The sequence below is a fragment of the Furipterus horrens genome, unplaced genomic scaffold (genome assembly GCF_987537825.1).
Source record: "Furipterus horrens unplaced genomic scaffold, mFurHor1.1.pri manual_scaffold_9, whole genome shotgun sequence".
Taxonomy (NCBI): domain Eukaryota; kingdom Metazoa; phylum Chordata; class Mammalia; order Chiroptera; family Furipteridae; genus Furipterus; species Furipterus horrens.
The window spans coordinates 88316797-88329996 of record NW_028327179.1 but is presented as its reverse complement, the minus strand read 5'-3'; the positions used below and the strand labels follow the sequence as shown (position 1 = coordinate 88329996).

General features: G+C 51.8%; 1 protein-coding gene across 1 annotated transcript in view; it reads left to right on the top strand.

The window, feature by feature from the left end:
* The window catches only part of PLXNA4 (plexin A4), a 412730-nt gene extending 405820 nt beyond the window's left edge, over nucleotides 1–6910 (top strand). The window contains exons 31-32 of the mRNA XM_090287527.1: nucleotides 4690–4840; nucleotides 6684–6910. Of these exons, the coding sequence (XP_090143653.1) occupies nucleotides 4690–4840; nucleotides 6684–6779 (247 nt within the window). The 3' untranslated portion in view covers nucleotides 6780–6910. The remainder of the gene's footprint in view (nucleotides 1–4689; nucleotides 4841–6683) is intronic.
* The last annotated feature ends 6290 nt before the right edge of the window (nucleotides 6911–13200 follow it).

Genomic DNA, 13200 nt, shown 5'->3' with positions numbered 1-13200 from the left:
TCCCACTCTCGCTCCCCATGAGTCTAGCCTCTGAGCTTGTCTGGCTCCCAGAAAGGGGAAGTGAAGTCCAGAGTGCAGAACTCACTCCGGACCCGCAGCCAGCACAGCTCCCGCCTCCCCCAGTTCAGAACAATGGTAGAAGCCCCTCCTTTTGTGGCCATGGTTCACCCACCTCCGAATTCACTGCCCTGCTGCTGTGAGCACACAGACAGCCTGCACAAAACGCAGGCTTAGTAACTCACTGTCATACTTTTGGAGTGGCCTTCTGTCCCATCACGGCTAAGGAACAGGGTTTACCCCAACTAGCCGTCTCTATAAAGGGGATACAAAGCATATGGATTCAGGAGGCCTCATAACTCTGTTGGCTGAACAGCCTAGATGCTGGTTAGCACCTCCTAGAAGTTCATCTACCCAGCCTCTGTTCCATTCTTCCAACCCTTTTCTGCTTCCAAATACCTCGCAGTGCAAAGAGTTGGCAGCCCCTCTGCAGACTCCGGATCTTTACTCCCTCCGTTCAAGTATTAGGGTTTTTGCTCATGGCTGCATCTAGAGAAAGGAGAGGAACCTCTTGGTTTCCCAGCAGCAATCAGCTGCCACATACCTCCTGCAGAGCAGAACTCAGCCCTGTTGTCACCATGAACTGGCGTGGCATGATCAGTTGTAATTTCTATTTCATTACCAATAGCAGTAAAATGTTCATGTTTGGTAGTAATTTCCTCTTGTTTTAATCTAGAAGAGCTTCAAGGATGCCCCTGTGGCCACATTAGCCTCACTCAGTTGCAGGCAGAGGCTTCCCATGTAGGAATGAGTACAGTGGAGTCGCAGCTGGCCCACCGGGGATTGGATGAGAGGCGTGTCACACATATGAACGCCATCGATCACAGGTGTCACCGCATGGGAAAGGTTAAGAATTTTAAATATTTAAATATGCCTCCCAAGGAAACCATCTATTCAAAATATAAAGCGGTGACAGTTCACCCTGGGAGCAACACTGGAGGTGAGGTATAGACATTTCATTAACTTGTTCATTAATCCTTAGGTCAAACGTGTATGGTATCCACTGGGGACTTGGGATAGATTAGACCTGATCCTTTCCTGTGGCCCTCATGGTGAAGGACACACAGACAGGCACTGGACAAGCCCCACGAGTCACAATGGTGAGACACTCAGGGACTGAGGCCAGTGAATGGTTCACAAAGGGAAAGACGTTTGTGCAGGCAGGGCCTTGAAAGGCAAGTGCCTGGGGACATCAGAGCCGCAGGCTCCAATGTTTTTCATGTCTGATCTCTGTCTTGAGGTGTTTGAAGGGATGAGAAAACTTTGTTCTTCTCTAAGAGTTCAGGGCTTGGAGACCACCTTCTGACCCTAAAAGTAGAGATAAGATGCCCACCATCGCACCCCGGGCCCATTGCATAGCAGCCTACCAATGTGTAACATTGCAGACTGGCCAACAGTGTAGGACCCAGCTCTCTGGGGCCTTTCCCTTTAGAGCAGCTCCTGAGGACTGACATCGGACCACAGGAATGCAGGCATCTACGTGGTATGAGCAAATGCTGCAAAGACAGTTGGGTAAGGCCAATGATAGGGCCTGGACCTCCTCAGTAGGCTTGGCTTTGGCCAGCCTGCCAGGCCCTGCCAGCTCAAGGGGCACCCTGGGGACTTTCAGAATACCCATCTCTTCTGAAGAAGGACTCACCTGCAGGCAGAAATCCCAGAGGAGCAAGTTCAACAGGGGCTCAGGCTGACCTTTCCCTTCCTCACTGCACAGCCAGCTAATACGAACAGTTGTTTGAAGTTCATTAATAGGACATAATTGCATCCTTCACAATCAGTAAGGCTTCTCAGTGGCAGAGCCCAGCACAGCAAGGCCTGAGGAGTAAGCAATTGGCACACGGTGGATAGATGCCAGGATAAGATCATCATCAGATTCAAGGGGTGGAGAGAAGTAGGGAGAGGTCAAGGCAGGGGAGGGGCAGAACCCTGCAGGCAGGATGGGCCCACTTAGCCCAGGCAGGGCTGGGATGAGAACGGGACTGAAGGTCCGTGAGCCACACACTCATCCAGGGCACTGCGCTCTCCATGGCTGCTCAGTCAGCAATTTAGAGCTTTCTGAAATGAGGACACACAATGATCCACTCATGGGCTAGTATGTGGCCCCAGAGAAGCACTGGTCCAATCCAGCACCTCCACACATAAATGACAGAGGAGACATGGGCTGCTTGGCGTGGACCTGACCACATGGTTAGAGAGAATATGCCAAGTGGGACCAGGCAGCCTTGTCGTGCATGACTTCAGATGGGAAGATTTGGACCCCTACCCTCTCCCCATACTACTCTCAACCCTGCCCCGCCCCCAACCTCTCTCTCTGTCTCACAGACACACTTCATAAATATCCTCTTCAGAGAAATGGACTGGGCTTTTTGTGTGCTACAAGCCATTGCAAAGGGATGGGGTGTGGGCATCTGCTGTCTCCATGGAGACATGGTCCATAACTTGGACTCTCACACACTCCTGGGACCGGAAAGGCAGCATTGGCAGTGGTAGGGGTGGCATCCTGGTGTTTGCCAAAAGCCTGACAGAACTATCCATCTACCTGTGAAAGGTTCCTAGGCAGGTAATGGACACAGCAGGAGTCTTTGCTTCTGGTGACAGTCACGTCCTATCTGGGGGGACCTGGGTCTCTCCCGGTCAGTTGCTCTGACTGCCCAGGGTGACAGAGTATAACTGCCTGGAGAGATCTCTGGACCCAGCCGTGTTAGCAGAGCCACGTCTGGCTGCTGGCCATGGAACAGAAGTGAGAGACCTTTGTTCATGTTTTTTACCAATACAAGCCAAGAACATAACGTTTTACCTGACAAACATATTCTGCTCAGTGGCCATGGAATCGTGAGTGGCCAGGTTGGGAGGTGTGCAGAAACCCCTGGGTCTCTGTTATAAAATGGAATGTTGCCATTTATTGTATTCCAGACATAGTGGCAATGACTCGGGACTCTGGCTGGAATTCGACAGCTAGAGTCTTGTGCAGTTTTCTGAGGAACCTGAAGATATTTGGGGAGTGGGTGGGCTACAGGCCTGGTAGAGCAGGATCTTCTGGGATGGAGCAAAGGATCAAAATGAAGCAGGACTAGGAACTGAGGCCCCAGTACTTGCAAAGATGAGGAGGAGCCAGGAGACAGAGGACCACACACTAGAAGAAGGTTGTGCAGGATGGAAATCCAGATGTGCCTCTGAGAAAAGCCATTTCATCAAGCGCTTGTCCTTGTGCCTATCGACAGCACGTCATGGGCCAAGACCTCCTGCCAGAATGCAATCAGCCCCACAATGCAGTTGGTGAGTGTGTCTGTGTGGTAGGTTCCCAAGGGACAGGAGTGTCTGTCCGACCAGCCCCCTCCTTGCCGGAGGACACGGATTTCATCTCCCTCCCACTGTGTCCCTCATTTTCCAGACAAAACAACAGGTCTGCAATCACAGCAGGGCTGTGGCTCAGGGCAGGGCGGCCACCCTGCCCTCGCTGGCCCAGGAATGCTGGGGCGGCCAGCTGAACTGTTATTCCATTGCAGCCCCTCGAACATGGTGGCTGGAGTAGCACACACGTGCCACCAGTGCCAGCCTGTCACCCAGCTCCTGGGCGCCCATGGGCCAGAACTAACAGATTCATGGTCAGAGCAGTGAGGGAGGCAGGAGAGACTCAGGGCTGGGGCCCAGGGTGAGACTGTATGCAGAGCTTCTGAAAATGCCCCTACACTTATCTATCTGATCAAGCTTTGAGTTCTGGGAACTCTCGGGGACTGTCATTGTCACCTACACTCACACAGGTGAGAGTGTGAAACATTGTGCCCCAGATGCCTCATTCTAGTCCCCGCCTGGTGACTGTCTCTGCATCCTCCCCTATTTTAGGTTCTCAGGCTGCTTTCCCTGGCATGGAAGGCCCTGCAGGGACTCCTGGGTGTGTTCCCCATTGTCCCAACACCTCCCTGCCTTTGCAGGGACTTGGTCCCTTATCCGTGGCTCCCATCCAGAAAGTGCCAGGAGAGAGTAGGTGTGGCTGTCTTCTGGGCCCTCGGGCCCTTCGGTTTGTCATTAGGAAACTGCACAGCTCCCCTCTGGCCAGAGAGTTGGGGTTTGCTGCATAAAATGTCAAATTGCAGAAATTAAAAATGTAAATGCTGGCATCTAATTAACCATTTGACAGCAGTGCACAGCTGCAAGTGACAGTGACTGATTGCCTTCTGCCAGCCTCTCTCCCCAAGCAGCCCCCCGCTCCTCCGGGTTAATCCCAGGGAGAGGAGGACATCAAGACAGAGCAACTGCTTGGAAGAGCCTGTGGGGCCTGTGGAGGGGGCCTCTTACGTCTAAGGGAAGGGGTGTGAGGGGGACATGAGCGACCGTCCGACGTAGCTGGGAGCAAAGCCACTGCAGGAAACGTCTCCTCTTTATTCCTGATCCCACCCCTGTCCACCCTCTGAAAGTGTCTGGTCCCCTCACCGCATCCTTCCCGCTGTGCCTCCTGCATCCAGAGCTGCAGAGGGCTCTCTCTGGGCAGACCCAGCAGCCCAGATGGGAGCACGCCCACCGTGGTCCCCAGGGGTCACATGCAGGCATCTGCTGGCCCCAGACACAGTGCTAATAGTATCCCTCTCTCCATGGGCACAACTCCAACCGCTTTCCTTCCCACCCCCGTCTTGGCAGGTATTACTCGGACATCGGGAAGATGCCGGCCATCAGCGACCAGGACATGAACGCGTACCTGGCTGAGCAGTCCAGGATGCACATGAATGAGTTCAACACCATGAGCGCGCTCTCGGAGATCTTCTCCTACGTGGGCAAGTACAGTGAGGAGGTGAGCCCCACCATGCTGCTGGGGCCAAGCGCACCCCTCAGGCACCTCCCACTTCCGCCAGGGAAGCTCTGGGCTGGACTGCAAAGACTCGAACTGGAAATGTCCCATTCTATACATTCTGCATTAATCTCTGTTTATCTCAGATATGTAGATCAAGTAGCTGTTTCTTTCCTTTTCTTTCTTTTTCCCTGTTTCTTCCTCGCTATTTTCTCTCTTATTTTTTCCATTTCTCTCTTTTATCTAATTTTTTTAAAATAAACAATTCCCCTCCCCCATGGGTAAGCCACATGGGATGGGATGGAATGGGATGGTAGAGAACAGAGTAGATACAGAACACTTGTTGGAAACCTTACCTGAGGTCACTGCCTTCTTCCTGGTCAGCACAAAGGTGTTCATGGGAGCTTTCTCAGTCATGCAGGCTTAAACCAAGTGGGTGCAGGTCCACACTCCCTAGGCCTGAGCAGCAACATAACCACCCTCTCTATGCCATGGCTTCTCTATCTCCTCCCAGTCTTGTCACTAAGAGAGGGTCTACAAACCCCAGGATAAGGAAGGAACCCAGCAGGGTGCAGGGCCTGGTGTCCCACATAATGCTGTGAACCTCAAGTGGAGGGGAAGTTGGTGATGGGCACCTTGGGGGAGGGACCTGATGTGTCTGCGGGCCAGTGCTGGCCCAGGACAACTTTTGTACCTGTCCGTGGCCACATGACAGAAATAAGGACAATGACTCATCTTGGAAAGAGCAGCTCCTTAGTCTACAGGGGCACTTGCCAACAGTTGGAGTTAAAATAGCCCATCTTTATGAAACATTCGTGCCAGTAACTATTGATTCTTGGCCGGCTAAGAAGTTGCCAAGTCTATCCTAGTCTCCCCAGTTAAAAATACATTAATTGGGCCAGGAAATCCAAAACTCTGGGAGCCTCCCCTCAAGCCCTTGGCCTCCTCCTTCTCTCCTTCCCCCGGCTGCCCCTGCCCCCTCAGACCCCAGCCCCAGTAGATTTACCCGTTTTGGTTGTGTGCCCCTCCCAGAGTAGACATCGTGAGAGGGGTGCTCACATATGCTACCTGACGTTATCCTCTCCCCTGGAGCAGCTCGGGGGGTGGGGGGGCAGCTGTCCCCACATTGTACAGATGAGGAAGTGGGTAACAGAGATGGGGTTCAGAGCAGTTACATGTCCCATCCCAGATCACCCAGCTGGAAACTGGTGGGACCCTTACTCAGTCCCACATCTCCCGAGTCTGAGTCCAATTTGAACACATTTTTCTTCCTATGCCACAAATGTTCATGGTCATTGTCTTCCACCAACAGTCTGATCTTAGGAAAGGCTTTGGCAGACACTATCCATTAGGTGGTAATGACCAGTAAAGCTTAAGATATATGAAGCTTCCAGTGATTTTTTTTTCTCACAAAGTAAAGCCAAATGAGTTAAGATTTTCCTTTATTGGGGGAGGGAGTGGAGTTTCTTAATATCTAAAAAGTTACATTCCACCAAGATACCAGGGTATTGAACTGTCTAAGGTTTGACCTGCAGGTAACTGGAGGTCACTGTAAGCTGTAAGCTGTCTTACATGGGCAGTGAAATGTACACGTTAACTCGGACATGCTGATGTGTGTGCTGACATCTTGTGTTCATTGAGAATCAGGGGCCCACACATTGTACCTGTGCCCAGGTGCCTCCACACTCTCCATCCCGGTTTACCCAGTGGTGCTGTGCGTGCATCTCCACATGCACAAGTTTTCCCACACCTCTTGACTGCGCCCCTCCCCCAATCTGTGAGTACCCTAAGCACACAGACATATACCTACAAACTAGTGACGTCCCTGTTGTTGCTCCCTCAACAGATCCTTGGACCTCTGGACCACGATGACCAGTGTGGGAAGCAGAAACTGGCCTACAAACTAGAACAAGTCATAACCCTCATGAGCTTAGACAGCTGAGAACCGTCCTTCCAGGGCCCCCTGGAGGGAGGGACACACCAAGCCGTGCCTCAGTCTAGATGATCATCTTTACCAAGTGCAAGTTCCGACTGGCGTCAGCAGCATCCCCAGAGCAGCGCTGTCTGTCTGCCTCTCTGCCTCTCTGCCTCTTTCTGTCTCTCCCTCCTTCCTAGATCCCTTCTCTCTCAGTTGCTTGGCCAACACGGTTGAACCAAGCCGCCAGCCGTCAGCCTGTCCAGGATGGCCAGTCCCACAATGAGGGACCTGACCAGAAGATTCCAGAGTGGGCTCTCTGATCCAGCTGACCCCATGCATCAGCATCAGGGCCCACGAGTGGATGAGGAGATGTGGATAGAGGACGTTTCTTTGCTGCTACTTCACCCTCCACTTCTGGAGAGCCCCACATGGGTCTGAACCTTGGCCTAAAGAAGAGGCAATGAGCTCAGTATTATCGCTGGTGGGAAGACGTCACCTGGCTCCCATCCCACATTTCCATCTCCAAGGGGACAGTCTGTGCTGTGGTCTTTTTGCAACTGTGAGAAGAAAGGCCGCACCTCCTGTGAATGACCGGAGTTGGGGGCAGGGGCTTGAGGAGCTGGGAGGTGCTCTGTGAACTGTCTCTCACGTGGGTTGGCAGCCAGAGGCCTCCTTGCCCACTTCCAATCCTCTTGGAGCTCTTCCAAGTGCCCATTGGGACCTGCCTGCCAAGTCTCTCTTGCCTGTGAGAAGTCAGACAGGAGAAAGAATAGCAGTTACATTCCACCATGGGGACAGTCCCAACCTTCCAGTCTGGCTCATGGTGGCAGAAATGTAGCATGCAGGGGGAGAAGAGGAGAGTTCCTCTGCTCTGGAAGCAGGATTTCTTGTTTTGCATTCACACATCCAAGTGTAAATTAATATGGCCATAGTCAAAAGTGTACCATTACCAGATCCTCTGTCTAGAGAGGGCACCTTCATCCCCGTTGGTCATCACTCATTAAGGGTCAACACAAAATGCAGAGTGCATCTGGGCAGCCAGGAGATTCTACCTCCAGCTGTCCCCATGGCTCCGTCTCTACCATCCTTCCTGAGAAGTCTACAGAAGGCTGGGGCAGACAGCCTAGCTTCTGTTCCCCTGCAGGATCTGGTGCCATTGCTATGCAGATGACTTTGTCATTGGACTGTCCAGACCTCCTGGGGAATTATTTCATCATCCTCTCAGCTGTCTCTTTAGTCACTTTCCTCCCTCATCTCTTAGCAGTCATCATTGAAAAAAATGCACTCAAGCACAGCCTTGTAGAGACAAACCAAAATGCCAGTCCAATTCAGCCCCGGCTTGTCACGTCTGGGAGGACCGAAAAGTCAAGTTGAAGGACATGGCCAGAAATGGGAGGAAGAACATACAATTGACCTCAGCTCTAGCATCCGTCTTTTCATCTGTCCTTCCATCTATGGATACAGCATTTTCACCAGCCAGGTAGATGTGTGCTCAGACATGGGTTCTAGCTGAGCAGGGGCTATAGTGAGAGATGCTCCAGTGAGAGTCATGGAAGCCTGGAATGTTGAGGGGACCTTGGAGTCCATCTGGGCCAATCTCCCACCATAAACAAGAATCTCTCCTGGGAGTCCTGGTGCCAAGTTGTACACCACCCTGGGAGACAAGGTGGGATTAGGAACGAGCCTTGCCTTCACATCCAAACATCAGACATCATTCCCTGCCATCCACTCAAGGGAGCCCCACAGCAAAAGGAACCACATCATTTTCAACAGAGTCTATGGAGCATTGTCTACTTTTAAGAATGTTCACCCCTTTGGATATGATTGTGTGTGTGTGTGTGTGTGTGTGTGTGTGTGCGAGCTCATGTGCATGCATTCATGCACGTGTGTGTGTGTGTGTGTGTGTGTGTGTGTGTGTGCGTGTGTCTGCCCCGGGTATAGGCAGAGAACTCAGAAAGGTTTTTTGTCCTGTGGAGGGGGATTTTGAAATGTTTCTCTTCTCTACCCTTTCTCATCAGTTCATTCTGCAGCTCCAGGACATTCCAACTCTTGCTTTCTACACTGAGTGCTGGCAGGTGGAATGAGACATCACCTGCCTGTAGGAAATCAGGGTGGTCATGGGCCGAGGGAGGCCTGGACTTGACTTGGGGTCAAGCAGTGGTGACCCCAAGCAGGGCATCGCATGACATCAGGGAGGGTGTATAGTAGACAAAACTCAAGAATCCTAACCAACAGGAAGAGAAGAATGAGGAAAGATGCATGTCATGGGGGAAAAAATAACCAAAGGTTTTGGCAAATGAAGTGCCAGGCGAAGAAGCATGGGACTTATACCCCTGATCATTTTATTTTCTCCCAGGAAGCCAGGGGCCCTGGCAGACCAGGAAGGAAGCATGTGGGAGGCGGGCTGAGGAAGCAGCCCGGCCACGAAAATGTTTTTGCACATGTGAAGGGTTGGGGAGGAGAGAGACACAAACATATTTAACACAGATTTGCTGAATGGAAGCTGTGTGTCTGTGTGTGTGGGTTGGCGTGCACGTGTATGAGTATGTTTTGATTTTTAAGTTTTGCACAGATAAGAGAAAAAAATGAACAAGCAGAAAAAAAGACTGATCATGGTTCTGCTGAAGCTTTTATTTTTTACTGGATTATTATTATTGGTATTGTTCCTTTGTCGGTACAGAACTTTCTTTTTTCCATGTTTTTGTTATAAGAGAAACTGGGATCACGTCAGAGAAACATAAATGTCAGGAAGAAGGGGAGCAAAGACTCCTCATTTCTCCTGAGGGAGGAGTTTGGGCAGATTTTACTTTAATTGGTGGGATGGGTTGTTGCTGGTGCTTCGTTTGTCAGCAGTCTCTGTGGCCTGCTTGGGGACGGAGGGGACAGAGAAGTAGGACAGAGTCACGCAGAGCCACAACCCACCTGGCCTGTAAAAGTTCTTTCCTTTTGTTGTTTGTTTTCCATTTCGTTCATTTGATGCGCATGTGATAGGTTTCAAAGTAAAGACAAGGCAGCATTGTCAAAAAACTGTCCTTCCCCGAAATCTTTCCAAAACTGATCTCTTGGCAGGCCAGAGAGACGCCCAGATGGCATGGGACCAGCATGCACTAGAGTCGGTCCTGGGGACGGGAGTCCCCCCAAAGCTTTTCTCTCTGTCACGGTTCATTAGCAGGGTCACAATTCTGTTTAAGGTGGGACCTTTATAAGACCCCCTGAGTCCTGGGCAGAGAGCAGGGGAGAAAAGGCCACCCTCCCCTCACTTCCCCCTGCACCTGCCTCCTGCACCCTCCTCCCCTGGAGACCACCGAAGTCAAAGTGGTACCAGGAGATGATGCAGTCAAAATGACTGACCTGGATTAGGTGTGGGGCGGGGGGGTGGGTGGGGGGTTAAATTGGAGGGAGATGGGCTGAAGGCTGGTAGGGTGGGAAATGGGGGGAGTTTTGTGGGGTCCTGAACATGAAAGGATGGGTCAAGAGAAGCTGAGAAAGGTAACTGCAGGCTGATCGTTTCCCTGGATGGTGTGGCAGGTATGCGCTTTGCCACTTTTTGTCCTTGTAAGGAGAGCCCCTGACATTTGTTGGTCATGACAATGCCATTAAGTGAGGTTGGCTCTCATGTCAGTTACTTCCTCAGGAAAAGTTCTTTTCTTGCCTCCTTCTTTCAGTGTGGTTTTAAATTGCGGGACCACCCGAGTATCCAACAGGCCAAGGTACACTCACACCCCCAGATTGACACGCATAGTCATAGGCAGCCCCGGGAGCCTGTGGGCCAGTGAGTGAGGCCCAAGAGGTTTGAGAGAGGCATTTCAAACAAATCCCAAAGTTTGAGGCAGACCGTCCCAGACTGCACCTGGGCAGAGCAGGAGCTGCTGGCGGGGCAGATGAGGTCTCTGACCCCGTCCCCTCAGTCCCAGCTCTCACCTCCCAGCCTGGGGTTCACATCTATGTCCTGTCCCATCACTTCCCCATGCCAAGGTCCTCGTGCTTGTGTTCCCCTTGCATGTCTGGCTTCTGAGTGTGCCCCCCACCCCCCGTTTGTCCCTCTTGCCCGCCTCCTGCATGTGTAGCCTCTGTCCCCTGAAGTACCAGAGTCACAGAGCCCGTCTGCGGGCAGCTCAGCCTTCCCAGCACAGCCCACTGACTGCCTTAGGCCCCACCCTCCCAACGCTGCCCCCTGGCCTGGCCAGGCTCGCCTGTCCAGCTGGGGCCCTGGGGACCCTTGTCCGAGGAGCCGCAGCAACGACCTCCCCAATGACCACACTAGGGCAGAGGCAAGTCCCGCTGATATAGCCAGAATCCTAAACAACCACTTGCTTTGAGCTCAAAGGAAAGCCCGTTTCCCCATCTGTCTCCTTTTCTCCTTTCTCAGAACGCAAGGGACACTGCCTTTGGCTTCACAGGGTGCAAAGTCAAGTACTTAAGCTAGTGAGGGTTCAAGTTAATACTTATTAATGAAGAGCAAACACACCCGCCTCCCGGAGCCCAGGAGGGAGGGAAGACGCAGGGAGGTGCTCTGCAGGCAGCAGGCCCGGCGACTGCTCCCCTGGCCCTTCCAGGAACAGGCTGCCCCAATGGGCAGCCCCAGCTCCAGTCTCAGAAGCATTTCTGTGAACGAATGACCTCCGGGTACCAGGGTCTCCACAGGCCCCCTGAGAAGAGCTCCCCTCCCTGTTCCACACACACACCAGGCAGATCCTGGCTCCTTCCTGGCCTTTCCTCTTGTTCCTAGTTCATGGCGAGGACCTCCATTCAGGCCCTCGCTCCTCCCGTCAGCTCTCAGGACAGGCAACTGAGGACGCCTGACCCCCAGCTCCTCCCTTTTCCTTTCTACTGTGTGTGGGCTGTTTATTTGGGGTTTTGTAGTTTTTATTCTTTATATATTTTAAGAGTTCAAGATGAAGCAGGAAGCCCAGGTGTGGATATAAAGTCCAAATTACGACCCAGGAGGGGAAAAACAAAACTCTACCTGTGACTCCCAAGGGGATGAGGAGAGCTTCAGGGCCAGGGGATAGCCTCCCCATGTCGTTCCAGGAATGGTTGGGACATTTCCTGGCTGGGGACATGCCAGGGGAAGCATCCCTCGTGGCTGCTAATATTCTCGGTGCTTCCCCTGCCCCTCCAATGGCTGCAGCCTGCACTGCTACCCCTTCTGGTCCTGCCTCACCCTCACCCCCAGGTGTAGCAAACGAGAGCCTTCTTTTACAGATGGGAGGCTGAGGTACAGCCACAGGTGACATTGAAAAGGCAGCTCCCGGGGAGGGGGTGGGGGCCCACAGCGAACCTCTTCTCCTCCTGGTGCTCCGACGTTGGTGCAACCTTCCCCTGGAAAATTGAGTGACCATTCCTGTTTTTGGGAATGGACTCTCTGCAGTGAATGTTTCAAACATTCAAGAGACTCTTTTTTTCTTTTTCTTTCTTTCTTTTTTTTTTTTTTACTGAAAGACTTTGCTCCTTAAAAATTATTTTTATTAGGAAGAGTATCCAATTTTATAAAATACATGGGGGTTTTTTGGTTGTAAAAATAATACATACTGATTAAAGTCCCACTTAAATTCTTTGAGTAGTGACAAACCCAAAGCAAACCTAAACAAAACAACAACAACAACAAAAATCCCTACTGAATAAAAAAAGCTTTCTATTTGTTTTGGCAGAGAAAGTGAGGTGGGCCTGGGCCAGGTGTCCCGGGTCCGGTGAGCCCCACAGTCCCACCTCTCTACCCCCTTTCAATCTGTCCAGCTTTGGCTCCAAGTTGCCCCTGATGTTGCTGAATCCTACCCATTTCTCGTCAGCATCCCCTAAACTGCAGGGAGACCCTGTTAAGGATTGGTCATGGAGGAGCCCCAGTCCCTCCCTCAAGAAGGCACGTGCTATTGGCAAGCAGACAGGTCTATGCAGCTCACCTTTCATGGGTTTCTTTACCTGCAGTTAGAACTTCTTTGGTTAGTATCTTCGACCTTCTGACTCAAGCACATTTTATAGAATTCAAAGCAGAGAATTTATTAAAGAGCAATGCAAACAGCACTAAGAAACGGGGGCCACGTTACCAAACAGGACTAGTGAATGCAATTCAGGCACATGACCAAGATGGGGTACGCGTCCTTGTGTGTTCTCCTCTCTCCCATTCCGTTCCCAGTGTCTCCCGTCAGCTTGTTGGCTCGTCAAGCCTTCTATTCTTTAAAGAGAAAAGCTAGTTTACCTCAAAGAATCTTGTTTCCATTTGGAAACCAATGACTTTGTGTTTTGGAGTGGACAACCCTCCCCTTCATCACTCCCTGTCTGGTCCTGGTGCCCTTGAGACCCTAGGTCCTGGCTTAGTCATGTGTTGGCTGCCCTGATCAAGACCAAGAAGCCAGGCCCTGAGATGGGGAGGAAGCATTGAATGCAGCTGCCCTCCTCCCACTTGAGGTCATAGGGACCACCCTATCTCTTCCAGCAGGGTCCTGCC